The sequence below is a fragment of the Petaurus breviceps genome, unplaced genomic scaffold (assembly GCF_028583685.1).
Source record: "Petaurus breviceps papuanus isolate PSGF00001 unplaced genomic scaffold, PetGlider_PUasm1.0 178, whole genome shotgun sequence".
NCBI classification, from domain to species: domain Eukaryota; kingdom Metazoa; phylum Chordata; class Mammalia; order Diprotodontia; family Petauridae; genus Petaurus; species Petaurus breviceps.
In genome coordinates this window covers 3,618,953-3,638,591 of record NW_027185777.1, presented here as the reverse complement: position 1 = coordinate 3,638,591, position 19,639 = coordinate 3,618,953, and the positions used below count along the sequence as shown (strand labels likewise).

The 19,639-nt window shown below is 39.1% G+C and overlaps 1 protein-coding gene across 9 annotated transcripts in view; it reads left to right on the top strand.

Annotated features, from left to right (window-relative positions):
* STEAP1 (STEAP family member 1) overlaps nucleotides 1-18,308 on the top strand; it is a 23,916-nt gene extending 5,608 nt beyond the window's left edge. For 6 of the 9 annotated variants that reach the window (XM_069086200.1, XM_069086198.1, XM_069086195.1 and 3 more), the window contains 5 exons: nucleotides 5,969-6,074; nucleotides 7,968-8,063; nucleotides 11,929-12,441; nucleotides 13,660-13,824; nucleotides 18,005-18,308. In XM_069086200.1, the coding sequence (XP_068942301.1) occupies nucleotides 7,980-8,063; nucleotides 11,929-12,441; nucleotides 13,660-13,824; nucleotides 18,005-18,262 (1,020 nt within the window). In that variant the 5' untranslated portion in view covers nucleotides 5,969-6,074; nucleotides 7,968-7,979 and the 3' untranslated portion in view covers nucleotides 18,263-18,308. The remainder of the gene's footprint in view (nucleotides 1-5,968; nucleotides 6,075-7,967; nucleotides 8,064-11,928; nucleotides 12,442-13,659; nucleotides 13,825-18,004) is intronic. The other 3 variants (XM_069086202.1, XM_069086201.1, XM_069086199.1) reach the window with 1 other exon arrangement.
* The last annotated feature ends 1,331 nt before the right edge of the window (nucleotides 18,309-19,639 follow it).

Sequence of the window (19,639 nt, the reverse complement as noted above, 5' to 3'; positions counted from 1 at the left end):
CCTTTTTAGATAGCTTGTGGTAGGCATTCTTTTTCAGGTATTGGGAGGGTGGGGAGTCTTCCAGCCCTCAAATTCTGTGACTTAACCAAAGCTTGAGCTCTGCAGTCTCACACTCTAAAAGCCTCCCCACCTCATGAGGATTTTGGTGGATGAATTTTAAGTAGGAGAGGGGAGAAAAGGCAAATGCTTAGAAAAACAGCAAAGGCAAACATCTGCCTTTCCCAGCTGAATGTGGTGAAACAAGCATACACAAGTAATTATTGGAGGGTTTGGAAATGTAAAGCAGTCCACAGTGTCTTCTAGTCATTCAGTTTCCTCATATTGAAATGACTTCAACATAAGCAGGAGCCAGTTATGACTGTGTCAATATTTAGCACAAACTGCAGCCCAACAGCCCTGGAGCAGCCAAAGGAAATGGAAAATATTCTAAGAACAGCAGGAGTCAATCCCTGGAGCTTCTAACACCTCACTACTGTATTGCCTTCTGCTGAGGTGCCCAATCCAAGATTTCTTTACTTAAAATGAGGAAATTAAGCAGGAGTAAACAAAGTAGACAAAGACCAGTATTTGCAGTGATTTATCCATGTCTGAGTACAAGCAAAAACCTATTTGACTGCAGTCTGTGAGACTGACTTTACTTAGTGTCTGGATTAACCCGGTCTGTTCCTTCATCTATGGGGCCTTGCCCTCCACCCCCACACTTAGCTTGTTGCCCTGGATTTTTCCCTGGCAGTGCTTTCCAAAATGGCCTCCCAGCTCTCCCATACAAATGGTTGGTTTAAGCTGGCCATTTGCCCAGTCTGTAAAGCTACCTTTGTATTGTGTGTAAATAGTGGCCCTGAGTCTCCCAGCCCTGCCAGTCTGGTGGGTGCCTCAGAGAAGAGCCCCCTGACCTTTATTCCCCTGCTCAGTGTCATAGCCAAAGCAACTCTGTCCCGGCTTCTAGAAGAGACAGGCTCTAGAACACAAATTAAGAGAAGGATTCTCTCCATCTTTCTCATCCTCTCTGCCATTCCTTTTCCTCTCTACTATTTTCTCCTCAAAATGTCAATTGATTTTCACTCCACTAAGTTCCAGTTCTTTATTGAGTCAAGCCTCCACAAACATCTGAAGGAGTTTCCTGAGAGATCCTCTGATTCAGAAGTATTGATATGTATTTGTTCAGAGTTTAGTTTTGTACAGTGATGGCTAGGAATTTTTGTGTGGGGATGGGAGAGTCCCAGGGCCATTGCAAATGACACAAAGATCCCCTTAGTTGAGAAGTAAGTACAAAAGAGAAAAGCTTAACCATCTGATACCCTTCCAATTTTCACTCGTTACTCTTCCTATATGGCGCTAAACCCTGCTGTTTCTACATTGCTAAAGAGGGAGCAGTAGACAGAGTGCCAGGCCTGCAGTCGGGAAGTCTCATCTTCCCAAGTTCAAATATGGCTTTAGATGCTTACTAGCTGTGTGACCCTGGGCAAGTCACTTCCTCATTTTCCTCATCTGTAAAATGAGCTGGAGAAGGAAATGGCAAACCAGTATCTTTGCCAAGAAATCCCCAAAAGGGTCATGAAGAGTTGAACACAACTGAAAAATGACTAAAGAACAAGAGTGCAAGTGCTATCAGGTCCCAGTTGCCCCCACCCTGATTAGGGCCCTGATGTCATAAATTGAAGTAATCCACTGCAGAAAATGAAAGTCCTCTCAGTTTTTTAGATAGCAGCATGGGGAGATGCTTCTACATGGCAGGCTATCCCTGGTTAAGTATGTTTTAGCACCTAACTAACACAGCAGCCAAAACAGAGTGGAAATTAACAAATTTAGGGGGTTCAGAATTTATACACACTGTGACAATTTTATTAGAGATAGAAAATCCTTCAATATTGAAACTCATTTGGTATGCAACATGGCATTATTCAAATGAAAATCACACTTCATTCACTGCTCACCTGGCAAATGTTGAGACAAAAATTATGCAATAATTGATGGCAGCTATTCCTAACAAACTTAATAAGCTTGACTTCCCCAAAGGGGATGTAAATTCAGATGTATTATATAGGGTTTGATGAGGCAAAAATATCATAAAACATGAAAGTAATGTAAATTTCCCTGTGTTAATGTGGCCTTTGTTCCATTTACTTTTCAGCATTAATGTTACCTTTCAAACATCAAAGAATTCAATGTTTGCTTTAATAGAAAATTTTTTTTATTCCTGGCCCAGCCATATGCTGTTAATATAACACTGGACAAGATGTCCTCTTCCTTGGTACAGTATCTCATAAACAAATAGATTGTAATATCCTTGCAAATAGGAATCATGTCTTAAGTTTTCTTATATCCTATTCAATTCCCAACACAGGGCTAGTGTATGGGAACCACTGAATAAATATCTTCTTGTCTGCTTGATTTTTCCACTATTCCAAATAAATGTATAATTAGTCGTTGAAATCAAGCACTATTATTCTCAGGATCATAATTTCATCAATTTCAAGCAGAAAAGAACCTTAGAAGTCATCTAGTCAAACCCCTCATGTTTTAAGTAGGAGGAAAATGAAGCCTATATGGATTAAGGGATTTGCCCAAGGTCACCTAGGAAACAAGTGGCAGAGTTGAGTTCCTCACCCAGCTTCTCTGTCTCCAAATCCAACATTCTTCACAATTCACTGTTGTTCATTCATTTTTCAACCATATCAGACTCTTCATGACCACATTTGGGGTTTTCTTGGCAAAGATAGTGGCGTGGTTTCCCTTTCCAGTTCATTTTATAGATAAGGAAACTGAGGCAAATTGGGTTAAGTGACTTACCTAGGGTCACACAGCTAGTAAACATCCTGAGGCCATATTTGAACTCTGGAAGATGAGTCTTCCTGACTCCAGGCCTGGCACTCTGCGCACTATGGCACCCCCTAGCTGCTCCTATATCATGCTACCTCTCCAACAAGGCAAAGCTAACAGTATATATGTACACAATGATGATGCAAAATGTCACAGATGTAAACCGAGTAGTTGGGGGAAGCATATGAAGGGAAAAAAGCATTATTGACTCAAGCCCTCAGGGATGGGAAAAAAGGTAGCATTTGAGTTGGGTAGTATTTAAACAGACAAGACAGAAAGGAGGGCATTCCAGACATAGAGATCAACATGAGTAATGGTACATAGGCAAGACAAGATAAATTGTATGGAGATAACGATAGAAAAGTAAGATTATGCCAGGCTAGGGAGGGCCTTGAATGACAGACTGAAGAATTTAACCTTTTGAACAAAGAATGGCCACGCCCAGGTTCTTCTATTAGGAAGATTAATCCACCAAGCATATGAATCATGATGGAGTAAGTAGAGCATGAAGGAATCAAGAGATATTTTGCTATTAAAAAAAAAAAAGAAACAATTGCAATTGTCAGGATGCAGGGCGATGAGAAGCTTTACTATGGAGATGGCAATGGGATTAAAGAGAAAGGGATGGATCCCAGAGGAATCTTGGAGGACTGGAGCATTGATATGGGATGATAGTGAAACTTACTCATGGAAACCACCTTCCATTTCAGAAGAAAGGGATGTTTTTGACAGATAGGCTTCAAATTCAGAATTATTATAGTTTACCATTTCTTAAAGGTTTACTTTCCTTAGTGTAAATAACCTACCTGAAAGAATAAAGTCATTATGAGGATTAAGCAAGATAATATATGCAACATTGCAAAATTTAAGATTTTCTTTTAAATATCAGCTGTTATTATCGTTTTCAATCAAGACTTCCAGTCCAGATACATTAAAGTGATATCCTAATGGAAGTTCAGAATGTATTGCAGGCTGCTTCTATTAAAGCCAAGGTTGTGGCTTTAATATCTACACAGTCCCAGGCTGTTGATATTTGCAGAACTTTTAAAATAAATTGAATAAATTATAGATTTAGAAAAAAAAGGAACCTTATGGATCACTCAAACCAAACTTCTACTTCACAGATGAGGAAGCTAAGTTTCAAAATGGTGAAATGACTTTCCCAAGGTCATAAAGCTAGAACATATTTTTTTAATAGAATGCAAACTCCTTGACAACAAAGAATATTTTTTGTTGTATTTGTATCCTCTGTGCTTAGCATAGTAGAAAGAGCACTGGCTCTAGAAACAAAGGACCTAAGTTCAAATCCTACCCCTATTGTCTACTACCTGTATGACCCTGGACAAATCATTAGTATTTTTGATCCTTGGGTTCTCTCATCTATAAAATAAGGCCTCAGACATTTACTAGCTGTGTGACTCTGGGCAAGTCACTTAACACTGTTTGCCTTAGTTTCCTCATCTATATAAAATGATTTTTATATAGAAGGCCACAGAGGTTCATTCTAACTCTAGATCTATAATGTTCATTTCTGACACATAATAAGAGCTTAATAAATGCTTGCTGATTTGAAGTGACACAGCCAGGATTGAAAACGTATTTCCTCTATGTAGCAGCCCCTCTGGGTTCATTTTCCCAATTCCTACTAACACTGGCAGGCTGAGTCCCCAGAGGGTGACTATTTCTCCCCTTCAGTAGTTCTTGAAGTAACCCTGAAGGTCTGGGGTGTTTCTATCACTCATAAGTCCCCATTAGTGTTCTCTGCATTGATTACTAGCCATCAAGTTGGTAACTTTTGAAATGTTTATTTATTAAGGTAGTATAATAGGCACAGTTGGTACAAAATATTTGTTCCAAAAGTCTGAAATACACCTTCTTCCAAGTTCTTACAGAACTTCAGGAGAAAGTGAACTCAGCCTTAAAGAACATACATGGCAAAAAAGTAATTCACAACTGTTGGGTTTCTGGAAGTCCTTTCCACACTTTGGTGTATGTAGTTCTCTTCTGAACTCTCAGGGTCAATGCCTTTGTAGAATCCTGATGCTGCCTCTGCTAGGTGTGGCTGGTTTCCAATGGAAAATCCATTGGAAAGTCTTCTAACCTTCATTTCATAAAGTCATCCTCTCCTTAAGAGAAGGGGAGGAGATGGAGACTCTGTCCTCCTCCTTCTGAGTAATTGTTTCTCAGGGGCTTGGGTGGAACTGTTTAGCAACTTGGTTACCCAGCTTTGAAATCCTAGATTCTGAGTCTTTTATTCAAACCCTACAGGGCGTGACTTTGTGTCTTCAACCAACCATAAATTGATTCTATTCCTGTGTGTCATCCACTTTCATTCAGTTGTTACTAGTTTACATCTTTGATTCGTGATTGATTCTGTAACACAATCAAAAAGCTATTCTCTCCTGAAAAAGGCATTTGTACATAGAGCATCTTGCTAGTTATATTCAATGGGACTGAGTTATGAGTTCACCTGCCCCCTACTCCAGAGCCAGTGGCCTTTCCCCTGCACTATGCTTTATTTCCATGCTTTGTGTCATGCTATTTTGCAAAGGAAACAGAATCCACCCAAAAAATAAGAACCTTCTAACAATCAGGGCTGTCCATAAATAGAATAGGCTGACTTGTGAGGTAAAGAGTTTGCTGTCACTAGAAAAATTTACAGCAAAAGCTATATAATCAGGTGTCGGGGATATTGTAAGGAGGATTCCTGCATTCAGTGATGAGTTTAACTAAATTAACTCTAAGCTCCCTCCATACTCAGATATTCTGGACTCTAAGGGTACCAGGTGAGAGCCAGTAACTCCTCTCCCTGCCTGGAAAACCAATACGGAACATCACTGCAGTCATTCAAGCATGTTCACATATATAGAACACATGGCTTCTGCAGGAAATTGAAAGTGCAGGGGAAGGCGATATCTCAAACCAATTTCACTATATGGAAAATACTGAACTTAAGAACAGGCTGTCCTGAAAAGTTAATATGAGTCTGTTTCTTGGTTAATTTTCCAGGCCAGCCCACAGAAGCATACTGAACTCACCAGACTTGAAGTCAAGTCCTAATAGGGCTATTTTAAGTATACTTATATTTTATGATATAATTTCTATGGTACAATGTTCAGAAACATATTCTTTCCTGCCCTTCTCCTAGGTAACTCCTGCCCCTCCTGGATGCCCATAATTAGTTAAATCTCCACACCTCTGCATCTGTGGAGGAAAAGGCATCTCTTGATATTTCTGTAACAACGAAAAAGCAGGTACCTTTATCATTTTTTCTCTGTATATTTCAAATTGGAGAATAATGGTCAGTTTGCAAGGGAATGGTGAGAGTGGGCTACAATTCCTAATCTTTCATCCTTTGTTCGTGTGTAAAAGTAGTTTGTTAAACAACTATACGTAAGTCAAAAATGTACATATACATAGATATACATATATTATCATATACATATGATATAGATGAGACACCTCTCATATACATGATGGAGAAAGGAACTGAATCAGATTTCACATATACATATACATGTATATGTGTGTATATGTGTGTGTGTGTGTGTGTGTGGATCCCTATTTCACTTTGTATATTTATTTCGACTCCCAAGTGAGGAATTGCCCTCCACCAATGCAGGTCTCTACCTCCTCTATAAATAATATTGCTAGAGAGTTAGGTACCTAGAGCAGTTGTGTAAGTGTCCCCACAGCTATGTATTAACTTAGTTTTAAAATGTAATGTTATCTGTGTTGTGTTGCATTTTTATGCATTTTGCTACATATTTCCAAACTACATTTTAATCTGGTTCAGCCTGCTCTGGGGAGTTTGGGGATAGAGCACTGAGAAAAAGATAAGTGTCTTGTTCCGAGTCACATACAACCAGTACATATTACAAGCACTGGAACTCAGGTCTTCCTGACCTCAAGCCTGGCTCTCTAACCACTACATTATGTAACTTGTATAATTACACACAACGACATATACACATAAATTTTGTTGTGGACCTATGATTGAATTGATGCGCAGCTAAGTAGTGCAATAGACAGAGCACTGGGCCTGTGTAGCAGCAAGCACCCCGGGCGTCCTCAGGGTTTGCCGCCAATACAGGTTCTTGGATCTGCTTTGTTAAAGGAAAGCAACTCAAAATGGGTTAACAAGCTTACTTTAATCAGTCAGACATATATGGTTTACCTTGTTCAGGAGAAAAGGTCAGCACCCTGAACCTCAAAGTATACAGGCATAATTATCAAGACAGAAACATCAAGTAGACAGATTTCCAAACTGTCCAACCATTACATCCATACCCAGTCAACATCTGGGTTTCCACATTCTGGGTTTTTCAAAGCCGGGGGACTCTCAACAACGGCTTCCCAGAATTCAGATCAAATCACAGAACACTTCTCAAAGTGAGTCCCAAAACAAAGCTACACATCAGGGCTTATATAGCCTTCTCCTGGCTCAGAGAATGTAACAACCTTATTGACCCACTGGCCAATCAAAAAGTATCTACTGAAAAACAAGCCTCCCACCCCAGGCTCCAGGTGCACGTTAGCCTAGGGGCAGGGAAGATCTTTAAATCTGCATTTCCATTACAGCCTGGAGTCAGAAAGACTCATCTTCTGAGTTCAAATCTGGTCTCAGATACTTCCTAGCTATGTGACCCTGGGCAAGTCATTTAAGCTATCTGTAAAATGACATGGACAAGGAAATAACCAACTACTCCAGTATCTTTGCCAAGAAAGCTCCAAATGGGATCACAAAGAGTTGGACATGACTGACACAACTTAACAACAACAAGAAGGAACTCTTAATGGAGAAATTCCCTTTACTAATGAAAATTGGCAAATGCTTTGCAACTTAAAGTCTCAGAGAAGTTCCCGGGACACTGGAGATTTCAGTGACTTTTCCAGGGCCATACAGTCCTGTACATGCCAGAGGCAGGACCTAAATTCAAGTCTTCCTTCCTCAGAAGCCAACTCTCCATCCCCACAAAGGCTCTTGCCCACATTGTGGTCCATAGGCCTCGATTGCCTGTTGAATTGCAATTTTTCTACCACAGTTTCCACTTTGAGTTCACAAAATGATCAATCATTCTATTTTATAATAAAAATAATTATTTTAATTAAGACACATTTTTATTTCACTATGTGTTATATTGCAGATTCTCTCTAGGATGGAAAACAGAAAAGATATCACAAACCAAGAGGAACTTTGTGAAATGAAGACTAGGGAGAAGATGGAAGAACATGATCACTTGGTAATAATAATAACAATACAAGCAACAATAATAATAGTATCACATACGGTATTTTATGGTTCATAATCACTTTGCATATTATCTCATTTGTTCTCCACAAGACCTCTATAAGGTGGATAATATTATTAGCATCTTCATTGTTATAGATGAAGACATTCAAACCCACATTAAATGAGGTTTCCAAGATCAAAGGGCTAACAAATGGCAACAACAGAAAACAGCTGACATAGCAGTCACATAAGGTAGCCACAGATAATATTCTACACCTGTTTCTGGAGCCAAGAGTGGTCATTGCATTATGCAAGTTCATCAACCTTTTAGTGTTCTATTTATTTAGATTATTGTGATCTTTTTGTATATATTTATATTCTCTGGGCTCTTGTTTTTTACTTCATTATTTCATACAATGTTTCTCTGAATCCCTCAAATTCTTCATTTCTTAGGGTTCAATAAATTCCATTACATTCACATACCACAATTTGCTTAGACATTGTCTCTAGTTTTTTTCTACCAAAGGAAGTGCCATAATGAATATTTTGGTATACACAGAACAGTTCTTTCTGTCTTTGTTCTCTTTGAGGCATATTCCTGCTAAGTGGATCACTGGGTCTCTTTAGTTATTTTTCTTGCAAAATTTCAATTTATTTTCCGGAACTGCTAGACAAATTTACAACTTCAGCAACAGTGCATTTGTATTCCTCTCCTCCTTCTGGCCCCCAACATTATTTCTGTATTTGCCTGTATTTTCTATATTTCATACTTTGCATATTTTGATGGGTGTGAGGTAAAATCTCATTGTTTTAATTTGTATTTGTGTTAATATTAGTGATTTGGAACATTCTTTCATACAGTTATGACAGTTTACATATATCTTTTGAAAACTGTTCATATCCTTTGATCACTCATCTAACTGGGAAATCTTTAATCTTATAAATTTGTTTCATTTCCCTATATTTTGAATACCAGACTTTTATCAGAATGTTTGATGCAAAGATTTTTTTCCACCACACCTGCTTATCTTATTATGCTTATATTCATTTTGTTTGCGCAAAAGCACTTATATTTTGTAAAATGAAAATTGCATATTTTTTTCTTTTGTTATTTCCTCACTCCCTTATTAGTCAATGAATTCTGTCCTGAAGCATAGTTGTGAAAGGCCTTCTTCTGTTTTCTTATTCTTTTTATTTTATGCTGGATCCTTTCACAATTAGGCTGCCAATCCATTTGAAGCTTATTGGTGTTAGCATCTGTTCTAATAGACCACAGCCATCTCCTAAGCAATCACTTGCAGGACACAAAGTGTTTTCCTCACAACAAACCTGTGAGAAATGTATGAGTATTATTATCCCCATTTTTATAAATGAAAAAGTTGATACTCAGAAGTAAAATGACTTGACCAAAGTCACAGACTTGGCAAGTCATAAGAGCTGGGACTAGCACCCACATATTTGAGTCTAATTAGAGTGCACTTTTCACTATATCATCACACTGCCTCTCAACACATAAACATGATCCAGATATTGGCTTTCTACCTCCAGGGATATAAAAGTGAAAGTCATTTTTTTTCTCATGATCTGAACTTGTCACTATATCTGAACTTGTCACTATATCAGTGTGATGAACTCTCTAGTGGGGAAACATCCTCCAATGCAGATCAGCAACTCATGTAGAATTTAGTCTTGGCAAGGGCCTGGATTAACAAAAAGATAAATAATTTGCCCAAGGTCATGTCAGTGGAAGGACTTGAAACCAGGCTTCTGACTCCAAGGCCAGTCTTCTCTCCACTCCACTCCACTGATTCTCTTTGTTAACACAAATATAATGACACTTTAAATAACTTTAATAACTTACTAAATATAATAATACTTTGAGTATTATCAGTCTTTTCTATAATCTTTAATGACTATTATGAGAAAAGGAAAAATACTATCAACAACTTACAGACACGTAAACATGCTCATCTAAGGGAAAATATGAATATATGTACATATTTATTGTGAATATGCATATATACACATGTATATACACACACAGATGGACTGTATATATCTAGGTACAGACTACCCATGTGCGTGTGTACATGTGTGTGTGTGTTTATATACAGACATATGGAGTCTAAAAATCTTAGTACAGTTTTAAGCTCTATCTTTTTAAGCTGTACTAAGACTTTTGGAATACCCTGTGTGAATAGGAACTTTATGATTTCATTTGTACAGGAAACCCCCCCAAGTGAGAAAACTCCCTTTACTGATGCAGGTCAGCATTTTCTCTCAACTTATAGTCTTAGAAGCTTCCCTGGGGCACTAAGAAGGTAAATGATTTGCTTTGGGTCACACAGTCAGCATGTGGCAGAGACAGGATCTGAATCCATGTGTGTATGCATATACATCAAGCACAAATATATATGAGTATGTATATATAATACACATTTGTATATGCTACATATGTACATTACATGCATGTTTTGTGTGTGTATGAGTATATATGTCTTTATATATAGACACAAATATGTATATATACTGTTTTGTTCAGTCATTCTCCAGTCTTGTCTGACTCTTCATGACCTTGTTTGGGGTTTTCTTCTCCACCTTGTTTTACTAATGAAGAAACTGAGGCAGGCAGGGTGAAGTAACTTGGCCAGGGTCACACAGCTAGGAAGCGTCTGAGGCCAGACTTGAACTCAGGAAGAGAAGTCTTCCGGATTCCAGACCATGTACTCTAGTTAGCTGCCCATATAAACTGCTTACTATAAATCATAGGAGATTTTTGTAAATCACTTAGCACAGTGCCTAGTATACAGCAAGCACTATATAAGTTTTTTCACTTCTCTCCCCTTCCCTTCAAAAAGAATAAACCATAAGGTAACAGTGAAGCCTCTGCTGTAACAGCATTAGCTAACCAGAATCCAAAAACAATTGGGGGTCCCACAATGACATGTAATAGTTAGCATATATCCATCAGTGCCTCCACCGAAGTCTTCCTCTGATGCCTCACTGTGTGGGTTTGGTTTTTTTGTTTGTTTGGTTTTTTCTGAGTTTTTTTGCTTTTTGGAGAGGGGAAGGTAGGGCAGTTGGGGTTAAGTGATTTGCCCAAGGTCACACAGCTAGCTTTATGTTAAGTGTCTAAGGCCGGATTTGAACTCAGGCAGGTCCTCCTGCCTCCAGGGCTGGTGCCACCTAGCCGCCCCATACTGTGTGCGTTTTTAAAGGCTATCCCAACAGAACACAAATTCTGGAAGCCCTGACCAGCCTGGAACTGTGAGTACAGGCCCAATGACAAGATATCAGTCTGTTTTTTGAGGGTCTGGCTGTCTCAGAAGCATAGAGGCTCCATGTAAGTTTATCTATAGCAGCAGTATCAAATTTATGTTCTGCCCTCTGCCTGTGGCCCACAAAACTCCTAAGTGAAGTCTGAGCAGGATTAAAACAAAACTGGGAAATGTTTCACAAGATAAACAAAAAATAAAATACAACATAGACAATATTAACTTGTGCTTTTCTAAGTTCGTATTGGGAAATGTTTCACAAAATAAATAAAAATAAAATACAACATAGACAATGTTAACCTGTGCTTTTCTAAATCAGTATTGGGGAGAGAGGCACAGGGATATGTTTCTATTTAAGCTGGACAACACTGGTCTATAGCGTAACAAAATTTTTGACAGCAGCAATCCTCAAAGACCATTCACTGAGTCATAGTAGAGGGGTCATGAGTTATATTGGTGGAGGGACCCACCAATGAAATCCTGGATGCCAGGAGTTATAAAATTACATGTGAGTATACATGAATTATAAATAGTTGATGATATGGGCACTTCACTACCTTCTCTAATTTTCCTTAAGGTGTTTCCTTTTCTTTCTTTTAGACAAAGGACTCAAGAAATATCAGCACCCCAAAAAGACCTGACCTTTTCCATTTACATCAAATGACTGGCTTTGATGGGTTTGAGTGCCCTGCTGATCTAAAACACAAGCAGGAGCTCTTTCCACAATGGCGTTTGCCCATTAAGATGGCAGCCATCATAGCCATTATAACCTTCTTTTATACTTGCCTAAGGGATGTCATCCACCCTTTTGTAATGACTCGGGCATACTTTTTCTATAAGATTCCAATCCTGGTCATCAATAAAGTTCTGCCAGTGGTGTCCATCACTCTCTTGGCACTGGTTTATTTACCAGGTATAATTGCAGCTGTTTTCCAGCTTCGTAACGGAACCAAGTATAAGAGATTTCCAGATTGGTTGAATAAGTGGATGCTAGCAAGGAAGCAATTTGGCCTTCTCAGTTTCTTTTTTGCCTCACTGCATGCAATTTACAGTTTGTCCTATCCAATGAGGAGGTCTTACAGATACAAGCTGCTAAACTGGGCATATGAACAGGTACAGTTCTCATTGTGATACTAATACCCCCAAATTCTGTTTCAACTAATGATTCTTCCCTCCTGTTTCTACTCCAGAACCCCCTGAAAATCTCTTATCAACAAAATGTCTTGCCTTTCTGCTTTCGTTTGAAACTTCCGTTTTGTATTTTTGTGGGATTTTGTTTTGTTGGGGTTTGTTTTGGTTTCTGTTTTGTTGGGGGGGGTTGGCAAGGCAGTGGGGTTAAATGAGTTGCTCAGGGTCACAGGGCTAGTAAGTATCTGAGGGCACATTTGAACTCAGGTCCTCCTAACTCTTGGGCTCTATCTACTGTGCCACTACTTAGCTGCCCCTCATTTGAAACTTTTAAGGGTGGTTTATGTAGTGAGGTATAGTAGAGAGAGATCACTGGATTTGGACTCAGGAAGACTGGATTCACATCCTTCCTCTGAGATAAACTGGCTGTGTAATCCTGGGCAAATCACTTAACCCCTCAGTGCCCAAAGCCACTCTTTAAACCAAAAAGTTACAGAAAAGTTACTTTTTCATTAGTTACTACAATCCTCCTTCAGAGAAGCAGTTTCCTCATTAGGATGCCAAAACCAAAGAAATCACAGATCTGTACCACCTTCCACACTCTCCATCCCCCCCCCCCCATAAAGTACCTACCTTATAGGTAAGGTTGCTTGGGAAACTTTAAAGAGCTTTACAAATGTTTGTTTTTATTATTAGTTCCAGTGATGTGTTAAATAAGATCATAGATCTAGATCTATGGGAAAGGCCCTCAGAAATCATCTAGTCCAGCCACATTCATTTTGCACATCAGGAAATCTCTGAGGTCCAGGGAAATTAAGCTATTTCCCATGTTTCACACCGGCAGTAATTGTCAGAGATGGAGTTTGAAATCCAGGTCTTGTGACTCCAAATCCAGGGTCTTATCCACTGAACCGTGCTGCCTTCCTTGTCAGAGGGGTAGAGCAGCAGGCCCGGAGTCAGAAGGACTCATCTTCATGAGTTCAAATCCTCCTTAATACACTTACTAGCTATGTGACCCTGGGCAAGTCACTTAACCCTGTCTTCCTCAGTTTCTTCTTCTGTAAAATGAGTTGGAGAAGGAAATGGCAAACCACTCCAAGATCTTTACCAAGAAAACCCCAAATGGTGTCCTGGGGAGTAGGACATGACAGAAATGATTGAACTACAAATGGATTCTTCCTTTCTTCTTTGCCTCTCTGGTAGGTCCAACAAAACAAAGACAATGCCTGGGTCGAGCATGATGTTTGGAGAATGGAAATTTATGTCTCTCTAGGAATTATGGGACTTGCTTTGTTGGCCCTGCTGGCAGTGACCTCCATTCCATCCGTCAGCAACTCCCTGACCTGGAGAGAATTTCATTATATTCAGGTACATAGTAAAGAAAGCAATAAGACTGTGGAGAAGACATCTTTTCTTTGCTTTCCTAAGATAGCCAATATATTGATTTCTTAACCCACAAGATAATTTTTTATTTTCCCCTAACATAATACCTAGTAAGGTATTTAAAAAATTGGTTAGTTGAAAGCAATGCTCCACCCTCTTATTCTATTAGTAAGTGCAATTAAAATGTGCATTTGTGTCTTTTCCCTCCAGTTCCTAGAAACAAAACCAAAAACAAATAAAGAAAATCTCACCAGATACAAAAAGACTAGGCTAAACACAATACAAACAAGGCTCTCTTTACATAGAACACTTTACAAGAAGGACTTGAAATTTGCTGGCTATTTTGTTCAGATAGCTTGCTGTATGCCTGTTATCTACAAACATGATTTTGAAGAAAACTATCAGAACTCTATACTTCTTATCTGGAAATAAAAACAGGCTTTCTCCTACACCTCCCCCACTTTTACATTTATCCATTCTTTTAAAGTGTAGTCCATGTGAAAATAATTATCCAAAAAAGACAACTTCCATGGTTTTACATATGTAAGAAAAGGGGCGGCTAGGTGGCATGGTGAACAGAGCACTGGCCCTGGAGTCAGGAGGACCTGAGTTCAAATCTGGCCTCAGCCACTTTACACACTTACTAGCTATGTGACCTTGGGCAAGTCACTTAACCCCAATTGCCCTGCCTTCTCCCCTTTAAAAAGCCCCCCAAAAATAGATATGGAAGAGATCTTAGAAACTATCTAGTCCTCTTACATGTCATGAATCCCATGAATCCCAATCTGCTGAAGCCTGTGGACCCCTTCTCGGAATAATGTAATTAACTTCATAAAATAAAGTGCATAGAATTAGAGAGGAGACTGGTTATTTTGAAGTAATTGTATTGAATTCATTCAACAGTTATTCAGTCAATTGAATCAACAGAATTGACTTGCTATCTTAATAGTTAATACTAAAAAAAAAAAATCACATACCTCCCCCCAGGTTACGAAACATTGATCTAATACAATTTTCTTATTTTATACATAAGGAAATAGCTTCCTTGAAATTTCTAATGTTATCAGGGTCAAACAGAGACATTTCAGTCAACAAATGAACAAGCATTTATTAGGCGTCTGCTACATGTCAAGCTCTATTGGGCACTGGAGTACAAAGACAAAAAATGGAACAGCTGACATCAAGGAGCTTCTTGATTCATTTCACATTACTCCCTTTCACACCCTCTTCATTGTAATCAAATTGGCCTCCTCTCTATTTCCCATCTAGGACATCTCCCACCTCCATGCCTTTGTACACATGGTTTCCCCCAACTCTAGAATGGCTTCTCTCCTCATCTCTGCCTCTTAAAGTCTATAATTTCCTTCAGAGCTCATCTTTAGTGCCAGCTCTTACATGAGGCATTTCCTGATTTGTGATCTGCTCCCTTGAAATTTTCTGTGTATACTTTCTACTTATCTGTGTATTGCTATATCTTACCCTCAACCCCTCAAATCTCCATATAGCAACTCCTTGAGGTCAAGGATTTCCTATTCCCCAATACCTGATGAAGTCAGTGCTTAACAAATATTTATTGAATTAAATTGAATTAGAGAACACGATTCACCTCATCTAATTCAAACAGAGGCACTGATAGAACTTTTTCAAATGATTCCGATGTGTTGACTTGGGATGACCTTGAGGGATGACCTCATAGAAAGATATATCCTAGTCCCCCCTTCCATGCACCCACACTTCCCCTAACAGGATTCGGCTGGAAGCCTCTACTTTCTGCCAATAGTCCTAAATTCTCCACATTCCCGTTCAACTCTTCATTGAAGTCTCTTGAAATTCTTTAAGTCTTGTAGGATTTTTTTTAATCTCCTACTTTGTCAAACCCCCTGAACACATCCTGTACTTTCTAGGCTTAAGCAGTAACTACAAAGGGCACCTTATGTCAGCTGAGCCTACACTTGATACTGAAGTACTGGGACAAGAAAACTTTAGGACTACAATGTCCTACTTCCCCCAGGATCCAGAAACGGATATTATTCTAACAGTGCAAATGATAAGTGTCTCTTAGAAGAGACATTGACATCAGCTTTGCCACGTTAGCATAAGGACCAGGGGCTTTTCCATTGGACTAGCAGCTGTTGTCTCTTCATTTGAATGTGAATCCTGTGAAAGCTGGGCCTACTAACTTCCTTGTCTATTTGAATCCCCAGCACCTAGCACAGCGCTTGGCAAAACATAAGCACTTAATCAATGCTTTTTTCATGAATTCATCTATTCGTCCCCCACATCACCGGATAGCAATGATGCCTAATCTCTTCTGCCAGCCTGGAGTTTTCTTTAGTGCCTGAAAAATGGTTGCAACATAATTTGTCCTGAAGATTTTCTTCTGAAAAAGAGTAATATCCAATGATTGAATTGTTTGTTATGTATGTATAGTGCTGAATGAATGCCAACTGGATCCATTCCTGTAAGAGTTCATCAGAAATACAGACATCCTGAGTAACTGCACATTCCACTGCCAGGATGCCACACAACTGCAGAGGTCAAGAAGTGTTCAAAAGAAGGGAGGGATGAAGGAAAGAGTGAAAAAAGAAGGAAAACAGGAAAAATTAGAGTCCAAATTTCATGGTCTTGGATGAATCATTTCTCTGAGTCTTAGTTTCTTCATCTGTAAAATGAGACAGTTTTATAACCCTTGAATAAATGTCACCTGAACTCATTCCAGTGAGGCAATGATCCTGCCTGGTAAATAAGTGATTAAAAAGACTAAAGTAATTCCAAAGTAATGGAACACTCCACTGTCAAGATTCCACCAAGTTTTAGTGATCAAGAAACAGTCCAAAAAATGGGAGAGACAGAGCAATAACTAATAGACTAGCTTACATCTAAAGTCCCTTTTATCCCAGTAATCCAGATTAAAAACTAGAAATTCCTTTCAAAGGTTCAGCTGTGTGTCTTGGTCACTGTTGGATGGCAATTTTTTAGTTTTCATCTGGATTCTAAATTCATATAGTATTTCAGAGCTAAAAGGAACTTTAGTCATAACCTAGTCCAACCCCTTCATTTCATAGTTGAAGAAACTGAGGCCTACTGAACCAATTTGCCCAAGATCACCTAGTTGGCTGATAGTAGAGTCAGGATTCAAAAACCAGTCCCCAGCTCCAAAAAGAGGGCTCTCTACTCTGTTATGGTGAGCACTGGAGGGTATGGAGATGCCTGCCAAACTGACATCTCTGTTCCATCAGCAGTATGACCAGAACACTGCAAACTTGATCATTGTGATTGTCTCCATGACTTATATGGATCATGACAGCCAAACTGGTCTTGATTTATTAATTTTCCATCAGGAGATAGCTGCCTATGCTGGGAAATTTGAAACTAAACTAGATCCTCTCCCACCCAAACCTTCAGTCTTTCCCCTCCCTGTTATAGTACCTGAGGCTTCAGCACTGATGATCCTTAAAGAGCTTTTCCATCTTTAGGAGACCTCTGTTAAAATGAAAATATCTCTAGAAAGAGAATGATCAGTTACACCTATATTGGAAATAGAATGTTCTTTGAAAGTAGCAAGGACTTCCAAATTGTGGACATCTGTGGCAAATGAGATTCATTGCATTCTTCTTGAATAAAAGAACCTTTTAAGAAATATGTTTTCCCCAGTCAATAATTTTGTAATTCCTCCCCACAATGTTGTGTTTTCCTTCATTTTGAAACACCAGTAAGTGCTTTACAGATATCAAATGCATTGTTATCTCTAGTATTATAAAATTTTTCAACCAAAATACATTAAAAAGTAAAAATTAACAGAATTCACCATTCTTTAATAAAATTGTATTAAGATTTGAGTGACTTCAACAACTATCAATGAAGGGATCACTATTTGCAGAGCACTGTTGCTAAGCATTTAGAAAAAGATGCAAAGATAACAAGGTCTCTTGACTTAATGGAATTCATAATCCAGCAAATGATTGGACATATACACAAGCCATTAAAAACTGCTCTATGGTTATCAATTCTATTACCAATAATGAGTGTTTGTGCTATACCTTGATTTATGGCAATAGAGAGTGGTAAGTTCGATACCTCTCAGATTGAATGATTGGCCATTGATGATTAATTATCCTTGTACCTATGGTTGCTGGACTAATTGTTTTTCCTTCTTCCCTTGCAGAGCAAGTTGGGAATCTTTTGCCTTTTATTGGGCACGATTCATGCTTTGGTTTTTGCCTGGAACAAATGGGTGGATGTAAAGCAGTTTGTGTGGTACACCCCTCCAACTTTTATGATAGCGATTTTACTCCCTATTGTTGTCCTGACATGTAAAGTCATATTGCTTCTTCCATGCTATAGGAAGAGGATACAGAAGATAAGGCATGGCTGGGAAGATCCCACTAAAATTAATAAAGCTGAGATGGCTTTCTATCTGTAGAACACATGGATCTTTGCCAAATATTAAATTCTTCTATCACAAAGCATTCCATTTGTATTTATGTTTTATAAAGGAACTTTCTTTCACTTTCTTACTTAGAATGCTGTCTCTCTTTGAGGTACACTTGAAGATGTTGGGTTTCTTCACCAACTGGATTCAGACCAAGCACGTATGTGTGTATGTATTGTATGCACATAAGCATGTGTATATATATACACACATATATACATATTAGACCCAGAACAGTGTGTACATGTGTAGCAGAATAAGGCAGAACAAAAAGATTCACCCACAGCTTATGCTCTGTGGGTTCATGAAGCCGTTTTCATGAGCCCCAGAAACTTCGAGTCATATCTGGATTTACTGCATCCCTTTGGGATCACAGAAACTCAGCATTCATCACAAGAGACTTCAGATACTTTCTGGTCCCAATAAGGCTATCTGCAACGTAGCCAACAAGTAGCCGTCTAGGTTTTGCTTGAAGAACTCCACTGAGGTTCCACTGAAACTGTTGTTTCAGTCATGTCTGACTTTCCATGACCCCATTTGGAGTTTTCTTGGCAGAGATACTGGAGTGGTTTGCCATTTCCTTCTCCAGCTCATTTTACAGATGAGGAAACTGAGGCAAATGGGATTAAGTGACTTTCCCGGGGTCACACAGCTAGTAGGTGGCAGAGGCTGGATTCAAACTCAGGAAGGTAAGTCTTCCTGACTCCAGACCTGGCGCTCGATGCCCTATGGCACCACCTAGCTGCTCCTACTATCCAAGCTAACTCATTCTTTTTTGGATAACTCAAATCACCCTCTTTTCCACATCTAATACCATCTACCATTCTTTCCTCCTTTAGTCCACTTTCTAATTCCAAGGTGGCCCTTCTTGTCAAGGGAAACCTGTCTGCAAGCATCTTTGCTCCCCTCTTCTCCATTAGGGACTTCCATGACACAGCTCTCAGCTTTCCTCTTGTCTGAATGTTTCTTCTATCTCTTTTGCTGAATATTCATCCATGGCTCACTCACTAATTGTTGATACAAAGTCAACTGGCATTTATTAAGCACCTACTATGTGCTAGGCACTGTGCTAAATAAGTCCTAAGGATGCAAATAAAAGGAAAAAACAGCCCCTGTCCTCAAGGAGCTCACATTCTACAAGGGAAGGTAGCACACTAACAATCATGTACGTGCAAGATGTAGGCAGTAAATGGGAGCTAATCTCAGAAAGTGGGCATTAGCAGTGGAAGACTGGGGGAAGGGGTCAGGAAAGGTCCATTGCAAAAAAAATGGGATATGAGCAGAGTCAAAGAAAGCCAGGAAAGCCAGGAGACAGATGTCCAGATGGGAGAGCCTTCCAAGCATGGGGGCAGCCGGTGAAAAGGCACA